At 39.1% G+C, this 14,781-nt stretch overlaps 1 protein-coding gene across 1 annotated transcript; it reads right to left on the reverse strand.

The window, feature by feature from the left end:
* Nucleotides 1-397: 397 nt before the first annotated feature.
* Nucleotides 398-11,000, reverse strand: ndnfl (neuron-derived neurotrophic factor, like). Its single transcript, XM_079385538.1, has 4 exons — nucleotides 10,895-11,000; nucleotides 6,554-6,751; nucleotides 3,826-3,950; nucleotides 398-2,443 (listed from the first exon to the last, which is right to left on the reverse strand). Exons 2-4 carry the CDS (start codon nucleotides 6,712-6,714, stop codon nucleotides 1,017-1,019), a joined length of 1,713 nt encoding a protein of 570 aa, XP_079241664.1. The 5' UTR covers nucleotides 6,715-6,751; nucleotides 10,895-11,000; the 3' UTR covers nucleotides 398-1,016.
* Between the last annotated feature and the right edge of the window lie 3,781 nt (nucleotides 11,001-14,781).

Raw genomic sequence — 14,781 nt, forward strand, 5'->3', positions numbered from 1 at the left:
TTTTTAATGATTCAAAATTCCAGTCACTACTTCAAAATCCCCACTAGTTTCTGGGACATCCAGCAGCCGTTCAGGGTTTATTCCTCCTTTGGACGGCAGAGGGAGTCCCTGGAGCACTTGATGTCTGTGTGAGACTGCAGCATCCAAAGTTCGTCGTAAATATTTTTAATATTTAATAAGAGCTCACAATGTCTGTTTGTAATTTGTATAATCAGTATTATTAATACTAAGACTTTCTTTCTGTCACAGTGGTAAAATTTGTGTACTAACATCTCTACACTGAATCACTTTCACATGTATAACCTAAATTTAGTCCATTTTATATTCAGGAACACGAACAGCCATTGCCCTTGACGAATGTCAAAGCGTGAAACATCTACAGATCATTTTCATGTCTGGTTGGTAACTGTGTTTTTATTAGTGCGCAGAAGCGCAGCACAACAATCACATCACAGACAACGAAGCGAACTGCTAACTCGTTTTTCCCTGCTGCATGCTTTAGCAGAGCATAATCAACACACTGTCTTCACACGGCTCTTTCGCTCTCTCTCGCCCTTCCCTCACTTTGGTGTCTTTCTGATACTGGTGGCAGATTGAGAGATCTGATACAGCTCTGGTTAGCACTGGTGCTCAAAGCCCTCCGGCTGTTTCTCTTGCATATTTTGGCACAGTCCTCTTTTGTGTATAAGACGAGAGAGTTTTTGTTATTCAGACACTCAATACTGTATAATTAACAACAGAGACGGCATCACACACAACAACACAAACATTAATATGGGAACATCGTAAAGTAAATTCATTTTTGCTGGTGTGAGCTTTGTCTCACCTCTCGGTATTTTGTGTGTCTGTGTGTTGGCATAATTATGTGTTTATGTCTTTCAGTGGTCACGTTCGACCTCCACTGCACCAGATCAAGGCCCCCCATAGTTCCCTCTCTGGCCTTACAATGGCTTCCCTGTGGCGTAATGTCTCCATTGAGTCCTTCTCCACTGAGAGCAAGATTCTGAGATGTCCACTCAACATTCACTTCTGGTTCTCACCGTCTTGCTGTGGTACTTAATTGGAAGTCCCCAGCGTCTCATAAGATAGATGTCGAACACATATAGCATCCCTGGTTCCAGTTCACCGATCAGCGCTGTTGTGACCGCCCGACGTGGGTTCAACTCCTGGAAATACTTACAGAGGACTCTCTCGTTTGCAGGACGTGATTCTGGGTCGATGCAACGATCTGTCGAGGTGTGTTTGCTGTCAAGTGGGATCTGCCTCCGATAAACGCAATAGAGACTCCGCTCTTCGGTCCCCATCCAGGCCAGAGTGACGGAGTTGCATGTCCGCAACTTGTTGAAAGACTTAATCTGTAGTGTTGTGGGAAACACTGGCACGGCTCGGCGGTGGTACGCCGATGACGCCTGCATTTTGAGACAGAACTTGGACTTGCTGGAATCAACATTAGGGATCGTCGATGACGAACCTAGAGCCAAGGACTGGAGCTGGATGAGGTATGATGGGGCACCGTGCAACCATATCTGGGCAAGCTGATGTCCCACCTCTTGCGATGTCAAAGTCTGTCCTTTACTGGAGACGGTGACCTTGACTTTACTAGTGCTGTTGCAGGTGTGCAAGGTAAGGAGGCCATTTTGTTGCCACCCACGAGGTTTAAATCGGAACTGATCCCCCTGTAGACTGCCTGCGTCCCCGCTCAGGGTGACCCATTTGACCTGGCCTTCCCGTAAAGATGTGACAGCAGGACGAGCCTCCTCGTGCGTGCGGGCGAAAGTGCCGGTGTAGGCCGCACTAGTGCCGTTAACCCTGTCCACTACGAAGACGTCAAAGTAGTACTGTGCATCCGGAAGCAGGTCTGAAACCGTGCACACGCTTTCGATGTCCCTGCACACACATCCAGGGTCCTCAAACTTGTCAGTCGTGGATGATTCACGATTCTCTAGGGCATCGGGCTGCCGCCACCACCAGTCTTTAAGCCTTGCCCACACAATCTCCTTGCTTTGTTTGTCCCTCCTCTGTCTCTTCTGCACACTTTGTATCTCCTTTCGGATTCCCTCACGAGCAGCGCAAAGACTTCTATAGTTGTGTTTGTGGTTGACTAAGACGCAATATTCATGATGTGGCCGGTGACCATCTTTAACAACTACGGAGGAGCTCGGAGCCCAGTTTAAGGTGACACTGGTCATGCCCACCCCCAGCGTGTGTACTCTAGGGTCCGACGGCAGCTCCGGGAAAGCCCCCGAGGGACCAGGACCTTCGTGGAGGTACGCCGACACCTGCGTGTCCTGTTCGTTTGATTTCAGCCGTAGGATGTAGATGGACGCCGGAGCGTAGGCGGGACCGGTGTAGGTGTCTACAGCATTGCCGGTGTAGGTGTAAATCCTAACCTCTCTTCCAGAACCTCTCCACCAAACCTCTGGCATGCTCTTCTTCGAGCTCCCTGCAGAAACGAAGCATTTCAGATCAAGATCAAGCATATTCAAAAGATGACTCTAATCAAAAGAGAGCTAAAAACATTTGGGCGGCATGCACGGATAAGCCTGTTTTTCATGCAAACCATCATTACTTTTGTCGGCACACTTTTAGAGGGAACGTTTGGTAATCAAAGTGAATAATTTAAAGGTGTAGATGGGGACCCCTGAGTTCACAGTCTAAATGATTTATATGTCACTTTATGACTTTATAATGTTGCTTTGCCTGCCAGACTATCTCTTCATTTCAGAACACGTGCACGATTATGAAAGCAGAGTGCAGAAATGTAGTCACCATAAAATGCAATGCGAAATCAAATCATCAGGATTATTCTGGTACTGTTTGACACATGAAGTAGATGTGTCTTCCAAATATTAATAAACATACTTACTAATTGTGAGATGCTTTTTGAAACACAAAGCATTTAACTGTCTATTTTAAAACTGTTTAATTTATAATGTCAATTGGTAACACTTTACATTAAGGTTTATTGTTAACATTAGTTAATGCATTAGGTATTGTGAACTAGGGTTTATTAATATTGATTGTTAATTTTACATATACAATATACATACATTTTTAACATATATGTAGCATGCACAAATTTCAGTTAACAATGAACAACAGTATATTTATAATTACAATTAAATGAATAGTTCACCCACAAATGAGAACTTAATTTACTCGCTTTCATATCATTTTAATACTGTACGACTTCAAAATATTTGATTTAATGTTTCACAGAAAAAAGAAAGTCATACAGGTTTGGAACGACATGATGGTGAGTAAATGTTAATAGAATTTTCATGAACCTAGATTAATAAATGCTATACCTTTTTTACTTGGTAAGCTCACAGAACCTAATTCATAAAGTAATGTTAACAAACAGACTCTTATTGAAAAATGTTACTAAAAATTTAAATTAGAAACAATGTTTATCCATCCAGACTGTGCTTGCATATGTTGTATCTCTTTGTTTCTGTTTGAAAATGTTTTTCTTTCTTGTTTTCTCTCTGTCAGGGAAACAGCCTGGAGATTTGGAGATGGATAAGAGGAGAATCTTCTGTCCACAGAGGCCCTAAAGCAACACAACAGCAGTTTTACACCTGCTAATTAAATCAGTGAGCCTCAAGCGACTGCTTCGCTTCTTCATTAAAGCCTCTGAAGGGATGTAACCCATCCGCCCTTTGGATATAAAATCCCTGAGTTGTCTGTTAGCCCTGGTTAGGTCTATGCCAGCACTCCCCAAACACAAACACACACGTACGCGTGTGTGTTTCATGCATGCACAAATATACCTTCAAGCAGACACAAGTCCATGAATAAGCATACATACACACACAAACTCACAGTGTGCATTCTTAGGCGGTTTATCCTTCAGGGTCCGAACAGCCAAGCTCCATTCGATGGGCACTGCACAGGGGCTCACAGTAACGGACAGCAAATCGGCTTTCTTCTTTAGCGTGAAATACAATCTGAAACACAGATCAGTATCTGTATGTATTAGACACAGCAAATATGATTTGTTTGGTCTAATTATTCATAAGAGCTCTGAACAAAACTATTTTTATATTCCATAAATTAACCATTATCATAAATCAATCAGTCTAACAGTCTCCTTTAGCAATATGCACCAGCCAAATTGTGTCTCATTAAGTGAATCTAATTCACTCTTTGTGTTCCTCTTTTTTTAAAACAAAAAACATGTAACTGTGACTTAATATCTCCTGAGACTTTGGGCCAGTTGCATAAACATAGCCACTATGTTAAGACTGTGTCTTAAGAACTAGTTTGACCAACTAGCAGTTAGCCAAAGCATATTCAGTCTTGCTTTTTGGATTCAAATTAAATCAACCTATATCTTTCTGTAACTGGTTTTAAAAAGTTATGACCAGTCTTGAAGAAAAAAATAGATGACTAACTTTTTAAGACTAGTCTAAGCAGTTTATGCTTCTGGCCCTTTGTATCTCACAATATGGCCTATTTTATTTTTTACTCTAAAGCAGAAACAGACTTCGCTAAAAGACCCTCTACTGAAATTAAGCTGCAAAAATATCTTGTTACAAAATAATTGGATTTCTGACATCAGAAACCCAAAGACTTTAACACGTGAATGCCCACATTTATGAATAAATGCCTATTCAGTGTTCAGAAACTTGATCCACTCAGGCATATTATTATTTCTAAATACCATAGTAAAGATAAGAGTAAAATATAGGAATGTCCAGCCAACCTTGTGCTGTTCCTTGTTCTGAATGTCATTAAGAAGGATCTAAACATTAGAAATGAGTGGTCGAAGTTTTTTTTTCAACAAATTCCCTGATCATTTCAGTACGGACTTTACTGTTTGAGTGAAATTGCACTGTATTGTAAACATTTAGAATCTATAGTATAACTGCCAGTAAATACACTTGGGAAAAAGAAGGCTTATGTGTCTATTTTAAAGGAATAGTTTGCCCAAAAATTGTTTTGTCCATGCAATGGAATTCAATTGTTGCCAAAAGTGTTCGGTTATCAGCATTCTTCAAAATATCTTTTTTTGTGTTCTAGAGAACTAAGAAATACATACAGGTTTGGAACAATGTGTGTGAGGAAATGATGACAGAATTTAAATTTTTGAACTATAAGCATCAGAGAGAGGGTGAAAAAAGTGGTTCTTAAAAACTAAATGATGACTGTTTTGGAACAAAACAATGCACTAATATTATTTAAAAGGACCTCAGGGGAAAAACATCGAACAATGCTAAAAAGTCTACGAGATGACGTCTTTAAATAACATGCCGCAGAGCTTCCTTGGGGACTGTTTGACTGCTGTTGTTTGCACAAGTTGATCTGCTAATGAAGGTGAGGAGAAACAAAAGCAATGACACCAGCATGACTGATCTCTGATAAGCTCCTATCGATCCATCGCCGTCGTTTAGATATGCATCTCCACAAACCCTAATGTTTACAGATCACAGCTGATGCCAGGTGTAGCGTGCTCCGCTCAGGCAGGAAACACATTCACTCCCCCTCCGTGAATAACATCACACTGGGCAGAATCTGGAGAACCTCCCTCGGTGCATTCTGGTAACACCAGCCATTTGGCAACAGCCACTTCCTCTGACCTTGAAACCCTGCTAGTGCGGCTGCCTTTAGTCAATGGTTTTCTGCATCTTCAACTGCTCATTATATTATTGCTATGGAAATAGTCAGACATTAGATTTAAGACTAAGCACTTGTTTAATGGGATTTGGATCTCTTATTTGCATTCTGCTGGCACACTGGCTTGGCACATTATCATAATGTTGATTTCATTCTTCTGGTAATCAGGTTTAGCTTTGACCTTGACAACAAAACAAAGGGTCATAGTTTTAGTTTGAGGGATTGCTTGCATGTACACTTCAGGTGTGTCCATCCCTTACCCTTTTAATGCAATTTTTAGTAAGAGTTCTGTGTGGAAGGCACAGTTACAATTTTTTAATAGATTAATTAATTTGATTTATGATCAGGAGCTCCTGCCCTGCGGCTGTGCATTCAAACTCATTCTGTTCTTCTCTCTCTTTCTCTCGTTCTCGCGCTCAGTCTGAAGCCTGACACCACCTCTGTTATGGGTGAGGGAGCAGTTCTCACTGTGATTCTCACTGGCTAGTGTTGCTAATGGAAAAAGAAAGCTGCAATTTTAGCTGCTTGAATTCAATGGGTTTGATAGAGAGGAAACTGGGAAATCTGTGGCATGATTTTAAGCCCATTAACAAGAATTAAAGAGATAGGAGGAAATAACTGACCCGTCGCTGATTTTCAGAATGTCACAAAAAGAGTTTGCGTTGCTAGTAAAATGTAGCTTAATGTGTTTTCTACAGACTGTTTACAAAGAAAATATTGTAATATACAGTGGTGACCAAAATGATTAGAACACTAGTATTTTCACCAGTTAGAAAATTATTTTAAGTCAGTTATTTCTAGTCTAAATCCAGACTAAATCTTTAGACTAAATCCAGAAGAACTGTGGCAACGTCTCCCATTTTGTGTACCTGCCTCTTATTGGAGAAATTCTTTATTGCCTTTTTTTAGCCCGTGTGTCTAGTGTTTCTTTTACCTGCGACTGCGTCCTTTAGGCAGATGTACTGGTGTGACCCTGTTTTCACTCAGCCATGTTGTGGGGTGTAATGTCACTTCATTTTCAGGTGCCAGGGCATGGATGGTGGCGGGACCAGAAAAGAGGGCCATGGCCAGGCAGAGACACCAGGAGAGAGCCATCCTTGTCCAACACAAACGGCCACTCACTTACACTTTCCTGGAAAACAGAGAATGTCAGTTTTAAACGAGAGGTAAGAGCTTTTATAATGATTTTTCTTTCAACAACTTTTGATAGAATATTTCACTAAAAATCAGAAGGATGATATTAAAGGACAATGATGCTTTTCTTAACTTTTTAATTTTATAGAGCTACTGGGGTCGGCACTCCCTTCTTAAAGACATCTGAATTCTCATACTTATATGTACTAAATATGATTAAGAACTTTTAAGGATTTCTTTACTTGAAGTATGTGCTTGAGTTCTGAGCATTTACTACATTTGCCATGTTGCACTGTCCATTGACCGTTATGTTCTTGACCTTTGACCCATGACATACTAACAACAACACTGTTAGGAAAAAAATTGCAAAACTGAGGTATAATTTGTGAGAGTGGAGAATAATAATTTACCTATAGACATCAAGTACAATTAAAAAAAGAGTTTTTTTGACAAAATACTATTGATATTCATCAAGTCAAGTCACTTTGGGAAAAAAAAAGCTTGAAATGTTTTTGACATCCGTCTCACAGACTGTCTGCCATTTTTATTTTTTAACATTTAGAAACTGATGGTCCACTGGTTGCCCACTTCACAATCTCTGCAGATGCAGTATGTCGTTCAGATATTGTTCGCCTACCACTGTTTAACTCATTTAACATACCTCCATTTGCATACTATTTATCACAGAAAAACGCATAAGCGTATGACTAGTGAAAAGTTGATTTACCGTATCTTGTCAGTCAGTCCATCTATTTAGATTACAAACGGCTCATGCTTTGCCTTATGAAAGCTCCAAGACAAATGAGGACATCTGGAAGTTTCAAAGGAGCTGATAATTCAGCAGAATTTTGACTTTATCTCATTTCACAAAGTGTAAATCCATCATACTTGAAACATCTGCCTTGTCCTTGATGTGAAAGTTGGAGATAAACTGCCAACTTTCAATTAAAATTAAGATTAAAATCTTCTAAAACCTGTCAAAATCCAACTCTGGCGGCTGAAACTCACATTCCTGGGCTAAATCCTGGGACGATCTGCACTCGGGGCTGATGTGTTAGATGACAGTGCTGTTATTTATCTCCCAAGGTGCTGACAAACTCACTTGTGTTTCTACCGACATTCAGCACAAAGGTTATTCATTACGGCTGACAAGCGAAGAACAGAGCTATCAGTCAATCTGTTGATTCTCACACTCCATCTGTTGTGAGGGCAAGATGAGAGAGAGAGAGAGAGAGAGAGAGAGAGAGAGAGAGAGAGAGAGAGAGGAGAAAAACGCGAGAGGACGAGGGAGAGAAAGTTAGCCTCATCCCAGCTGATGATTCATTGATAGCAGGAAACATTTGCCTTTATTCAGAGAGAATTATTTATATGAGCAAAGAAAATTTGCTATCCGCTAACACTCAGTGCTCTCTGCTTTGACACTCCACACAGAAGCCTCGCGCTGCGAGACGAGAGCGGCACTTCAGCGATGCCTGGCGCACGCACTTGAATCCATGTCTCTATTTTTAACAAGCGACATCAAATTGGTTTACCGTGGAAATATAATTCAACTCCACTCATTATGTACGAACAGCAGGCTGCTTTGGTTGTATAAAAATCCATCGACAAAAAGAACAAACCCAACCAAAACAGCACCTGCAGGTAATCTGAACAGCGCCGAGCGGCATCTGTGGGAGAGAGTTGAGGAAGTTTGAAACTCTCAGATGTTCAATCGGTGTTTATCTGCAGCTGATGGGCCCAGTGATGTGAGTTCACGTCCCCGGGGAGAGAGAGGCTGTGATCAAAGCCGTCTTGCTGAAAAGTGTCCCCATAATAACACGCATGGATGTCACTGGGGAAATGTTGCCCCGTAGATCAGATGACAGACGGTGGAGTAAACGCGCATCAGATGCATCACCCAACCTCTGCTCTGATTATGACTGCTGAACAGGCCCTCATTAGAGACAGAGGAGAAGAAGGATGGAGGGGGTGGAAAAGAAGGATGCAAGGAAAGTGTGAAGGGAGGAGAGAGCGAGATGGGAGCGGGAAAATGTCCAGAAAGATGAAGAGAGGGATTAAGAAAGGTGAAAAAAAGACAGTGAAGGTGAGAACGAGAGGATGGGAAGGGAAAAAAATGAGGTAAAAGGGGAAGCGAAAGAGGGAAGAGCCGAACAAGGGCGTAGGAGGTGAGAGAGAGAGACGGGAGGAGGAAGGGATGGAAGGAAGTGTAGAAGAAAAATGGAAGACAAAATTGGCACGTCCACATAAATACGCGAAAAAGAGCTGGATAGATGGTCGTAAAACCTCCGGGTGAGTGAACCCAATGTTAGGGTTAAATGTCCTCCCAAAATCTAATGAGGTATTAAGAAAAATGTTGTATTAAGAAAAAAAAGGTTTTACATATTTTATTTTTGCACTGTAACATTTTCATGTCATTTTCTACCAAAATTCTTATTATTGTAGTGCAATGCAATGCAATAAATAAATCAAATTAATTTCAAAAAGTATAATATATATAGTTCTCAAATGGTATCATATAATATATTTTATTATATATTCACTCACAATGGTAGTGTTTGCCGTGTTTAATTTAATATAAATTAAAAAAAGTTTAATAAACAACAACAGCAGCAGCAGCAGCAGCTGTATAGCAGTAATGAGAATTGGCTTTGAGAATAATGGGAGTGGGATGCCTAGACACATCATGGTAATGAGAATGTGGGGGGAATGTGCTTAATTAAAAATAGCCTAATTTCATAATGCAAAAATATGAATTGTCCTGAATATGATTCTGTATGCAAAGGATAATTTTTGATGTTTTTCCTTTTGATTTCCCATGTTTTTATAGTGCACAGTCAGTTCAGTAAAATCGTACCCCAATTTTATTTCTCTCTTTATCTCTCAATCTCTGTTTACTGTGTTCGGTGAGCTCATATTACTGTACACACTCTCTCTTGCTCTTGATTTGTTGAAGAGCTTGTTGATGGCGTTGGTGGCTGTGGTGTCATGTGACACATGCTCTTTGCAGGGGTCTTGACTGCTCCCAGGGGAGCCAGATATAAAGAGAGAGAGAGAGAGAGAGAGAGAGCGAGAGAGAGAGAAAAGGGAGAGAGCTGGAAAAGAGAGAAGGAAAGACAGAAAAGGACTCCAAACTTGAATGGTATAGAATGAAAACTGAGAACTCATGCAAAGACGTGGGCCGTAGCGGGGTAAATAGACAGAGACGGGCTCAGACGGAGAGAAAAAGGATTTAGTGAAAGACTGAGGGAGATTGTGGACAGAGAAGAAATATATTATGGATCTAATTGTCGACTTCAAAAAGTCAAGTAACACTAATTGCTTTGTCTTTCTTTCCTTGCTGTCTCTGTCTCACTTTTAAAATTGAATTGAATTCAGTCATGGCCATGCAGCTTCAATGCTAGCGCAGCAATATTATGCCCGTATTTACAGAGGATATGTTATCATAAAATGATTTTTTAAATATTTTATAAATGTTTATAAATTGACATTTTTATATTATAATTTTAGATTTGAATGTTGTCATATTTACTTAAATATTGCATTTTTTTATATTATGTTTTGAGAGATTTTGTAATATTTTAATAAAAATTTAATATTATCAGATTTATTCAAATATTTTATATTACGTTTTTTAAAATTTATGTTTTTTTAAATGTAAGATTTCAATGTTATCAGATATACGCAATAAAAAAAAAACACTTAAAAACAAAACAAAACTCTCTCTCTTGCTGACACAATGACTATTGTTATTTTTAGATATTGTGATTGAGTTCGAGTTTCATCCACACTATGAGTGTGTTAGCCCTGTTCTGGATTTCCCTGAAACTGAACCACCGTCCCAAACCACAGACTATCTCACTGCTGTACTTATGGGCTATTCAGTGGTCAAAGAGACATGAGTAAAGACACACGCATATAGAAAGAGAGGATGATCCCAGTCTCATGTAACAAAGTGATGGGGCAAAGAAAATAGAGACTGAAGAAAAAGGTCTCTCATATTACTAAACATTTACACTTTTTTTTCTACAAAGCAATTTGAATGTTTGAGAATTGAACCCATGACTTTAACGTTGCTAGCACCATGCTCTAGTCTACTAATTGAGTCCCTGACATGTAATCACAGACACAAACATGTACTTACCTCAGCCAGCGCTCAGGACGTTCACTCTGAAGAAAGAAGGCAGGAGAGGTGAAGAAGAGCAGAAGTAAACGGGTCTGATGTCTTCTGCACTGGTGCTCAGAGTCACAGAAACTCCCCTGTCCTGCTGGAGTCCTGAGGATAGAGGGAAAGAAAGAAAAAAAGAAAAGCCCTCCCACCCTTCTCCTCTCCTCTCCTCTTTCTCCCTTATCTTCTCTCTTCTCTTGTTTCCTCTCCTTTTCTCTCCTCTCTTCTCTTCTCTCCCCCCGACCCAGATCGGTGCAGTCTGATAACTGAGGCGCGCTAGTCAGACAGACACATGCGCGTGTGGACTGTGTGTATTTGAGAGAGAGAAGAGATAGATGATTGATAGAAGGATGGAGAAAGTGTCTTGGTGAGTGCTGTCATTGCAAGAGGGGTGGTAGTGTGTGTATGTGTGTGTGGAGTAATTGCAGAGAGAATTGGGGAGGGTGTTTGGAGACGTGTGTGTGCGTGTTTTTGAAGATACATAGGGATGTGTTAATTACATTTGGGGACCCACACCAAAGATAATTTCTGTAATTGTCTTAGAAACCCAAACCATAAACATCTTCATTACAAACAGTAAAATAATTGATATCCTTTTAGATTTCTTGTTATTTTAATTTGTCCCAAAATTGCCTGTTAAATCATAGTTTTAATTTAATTTAATTATAAAAACATTTGTCAGTAAAAATCAAGGGACAATTAGCAGGCTTTAGTAAAACACAGGCACATACACATTAAAGACATGTCTGAATAAATTAAACTCTTTAAAAAAATAAAATAAACACAACTGTATTTCATTTATGGTAACAATCATTGACAATAATGGGAACTGGGTGTATAAAAAAGTCCTCTTATTAGCAGTTGCACCTATATGCAAATCTAATATATGTAAATATTTTAAATTTCCATATAGGAAACATATTGTCATATGAAATAAAAAGATATGAAACCTGCCAGAAATTGGAACAAATTCATATAAAAAAATATATATAGCCCATACAAAATGTAATATGTATGCATATGTAATACATTTTTACATGTATGTATCCATTATAAAAAATTATATATCACCTTGGTAACACATATGGCATTATCACTGTTTATATAGGGCAATATGTATTACATTACATATGGGCACAGATGTAGATATAGATATCAGCCTATATTTATCATAAATACGAGCGCTGAACATAAAGTCGCTCCACAGCACACACCTGAAGCGTGGGTGTGTGCGCGTTTGTGTATTGTTCTAAAGGTCAAGTGCTCTTCTCAGAGAGACTGAATATGTACATGTAATTGTAAGTGTTTTTCCCGAACTCGACACTGTGCCTCTCTCCTCCACACAATGCAATCTCTCCATCTTCCACCCCTCCCTCACATTCTGTCCATCCTCCACAGCAGAATGAAAAGAGCTATTTGCATTGTGTGTGTGTGTGTTAAGCATGTCTCCTGGGCCTTTTTGAATGTATTCTATGGGTGCTTCAGCCATGCTATTGAAGTAATGAGAACACTCCACTCATCTGGTCATTGTGTGCGTGTGTATGTATGAATGTTTGTGACCCCAGGGCTGCGTCGCTCACAAGTAAAACCAGAGCTCATCCAAGACTTGATTTCCTTGACCAATAGATATGTCCGGCCAGTAAGAAGTGATTTTCTGTGGCAGGGCGCCATCGGTGGCTTTGGTTCAGGTCAGGACAGCAGCTCAGCGGTGACGAGAGGAACCTGATATGACAGGCAATCAGAGTCCTAATGAATTTAGAATGTTCTTAATGGTCACGGTCCTCCTAAATCCATTGTGGAATAAGGAAATTCATCCTACAAATGCTTCAGATTATATTTCATGTTGTCCTTGATCATTATATTTTGTTTGCTCTCGGCCTCAGAAACTTTTTTGCTCTAACTAAGGAACATGGGTTATAATGCCTAGTCATTAGTGGTGAGATGTGCAAAGTGAAACTTTTGGCCTTAGTTCAGTGATGTCTTCTTTCTAACCAGACACTAGACAGAATTACACTTTTCAGTAGGTAAATGTGAAAGGGGAATAAACAAGTGAGCTGCCTTTTGTCAGCCTACACACACACTGCCTATAAAGTGTAGTACAGTATGTAGTTCATGTAGTTCGTATTTTAGCTGGGAGCAAATGTTTGAATTTAAAAACATCTTGATGGATTCTTACAAACATGCAACTTTCACTTAACAAGGCATTCATTTATCGTGTGGATTGCTTGTGGATTTTTGTGATGTTTTTTATCAGGTGTTTGGACTCTCTCTGACGGCACCCATTCACTGCAGAGGATCCATTGGTGAGACAGTGATGCACTGCAAAATTTCTTCAAATCTGTTCCAGTGAAGCTCTTAATAGGGCGAGGCCTGAGGGTGAGTACATTTTCAGCAAATAATTTTTGGATGATCTACAAATGCCTAAATAAGCATTTAAAACTATTTATTGTTGTTGTCAGAATTTATTTTTTAATTAATTGTTTAATTTAATTTTCTATTTAATTTTTAATTTATTCAGACAAAGTAGTACCAGATTTTAATATCAACCATTTATCAGTTATCATTATCATTATCATATCTATCTTATCTATTGTAAATGAAATGCAAATATATTATCATAATAAATATCTTGACTCATTTGACATATTTGTTGTACTTTCAATTTACTAGAAGTTTAACTATGACAACTTAAAATATAAAAAAGATCAGTTTTTATAGAAGGCAGCAACAGCCTTTGCATGTGTTTGATGCTTTTTACATAAGCTGCTATAAATTTTCAAATGTCAGTATTTTAGGAATTAATTTTATCAACTTGCCTAAAAGATCTCTATTTTAAAGTATGATGCTTTAATCGGGCCAGTGCTGAATCTTTGGGTGTTTGGAAGTGGGCCCCACACTCCTGTCCCCCCCTGGAGAGCCGGGTGAGTGCTTTAAATGGGTCTGGCCCACTTCAAAATCCCTCTGAACTGCCTGAAGTCTGGCTCTCTCTGATACTGCCAGGGTTTTGAAGTTTTGATTTATAACTGATTAACTTTTTGGATTTTGCCAGAAATACTAAAAATGACAGACATTTACATGAATGCACACATACACCATCAGCTTCTCTTCTTCTGTGTTTCTGACTGGTGTTCTTTCGTACTCGCTCTCTCACTCTCTTTCACCGGTTAGGTTTTTTTCTGTTCTCTTGTGTTCTTCTTAATAATTCATTCACCATATTTGCTGGATGCTTCTGTCTCTGTACTGCTTGCACACACACACACTCCTACAATATATCTTTAATTAAAATAATTGAATTTTCAGGTTTTATCAATTATTTATGGCTGGTTAAAGGTTTCTCACAAACGCAGCCCATTAGTCCTATAAAGATTGTAAGCGTATTAAATGCAATATCGTTCCAGTTTGGTGGTTATGAAAAGAAGACCTCTGAAGCTCAGGGCAAACTCCTACATAACACAACACTGACAGAGAGAGAGAGAGAGAATGAAGGGATAGAGAGAGAAGAGAGAAAGGAGAGAGAAAGGAGAGATGTGAACGTGGTCTGTTGATAGTGATCCGAATTTTAACAGCAGATGACAAACAGTTGCCCATTTGCCCATATAAAACTGGATTCTCTCCAGGGACCCAAAAGAGAGAGGAGAATGAGAGAGAGTATTTGTATGGAAATAGTATGATATCAATATTTTTGCACATTTGGTGTTATTTTTTTCATCTTCAGTTGACTAAATAACTTTAGTTGACTAAATCACAGTTTTTGTCATACCACTAAAGCACTTTAAAATTGAAATTGCAAAAAAAAAAAAAATTAGAACATTTTATTCCCATTTTAAAAATTTGTTAATTTCAACTTTTTATTATTTTTTTTA

This window comes from Barbus barbus, assembly GCF_936440315.1.
Source record: "Barbus barbus genome assembly, chromosome: 30".
Classification (NCBI taxonomy): domain Eukaryota; kingdom Metazoa; phylum Chordata; class Actinopteri; order Cypriniformes; family Cyprinidae; genus Barbus; species Barbus barbus.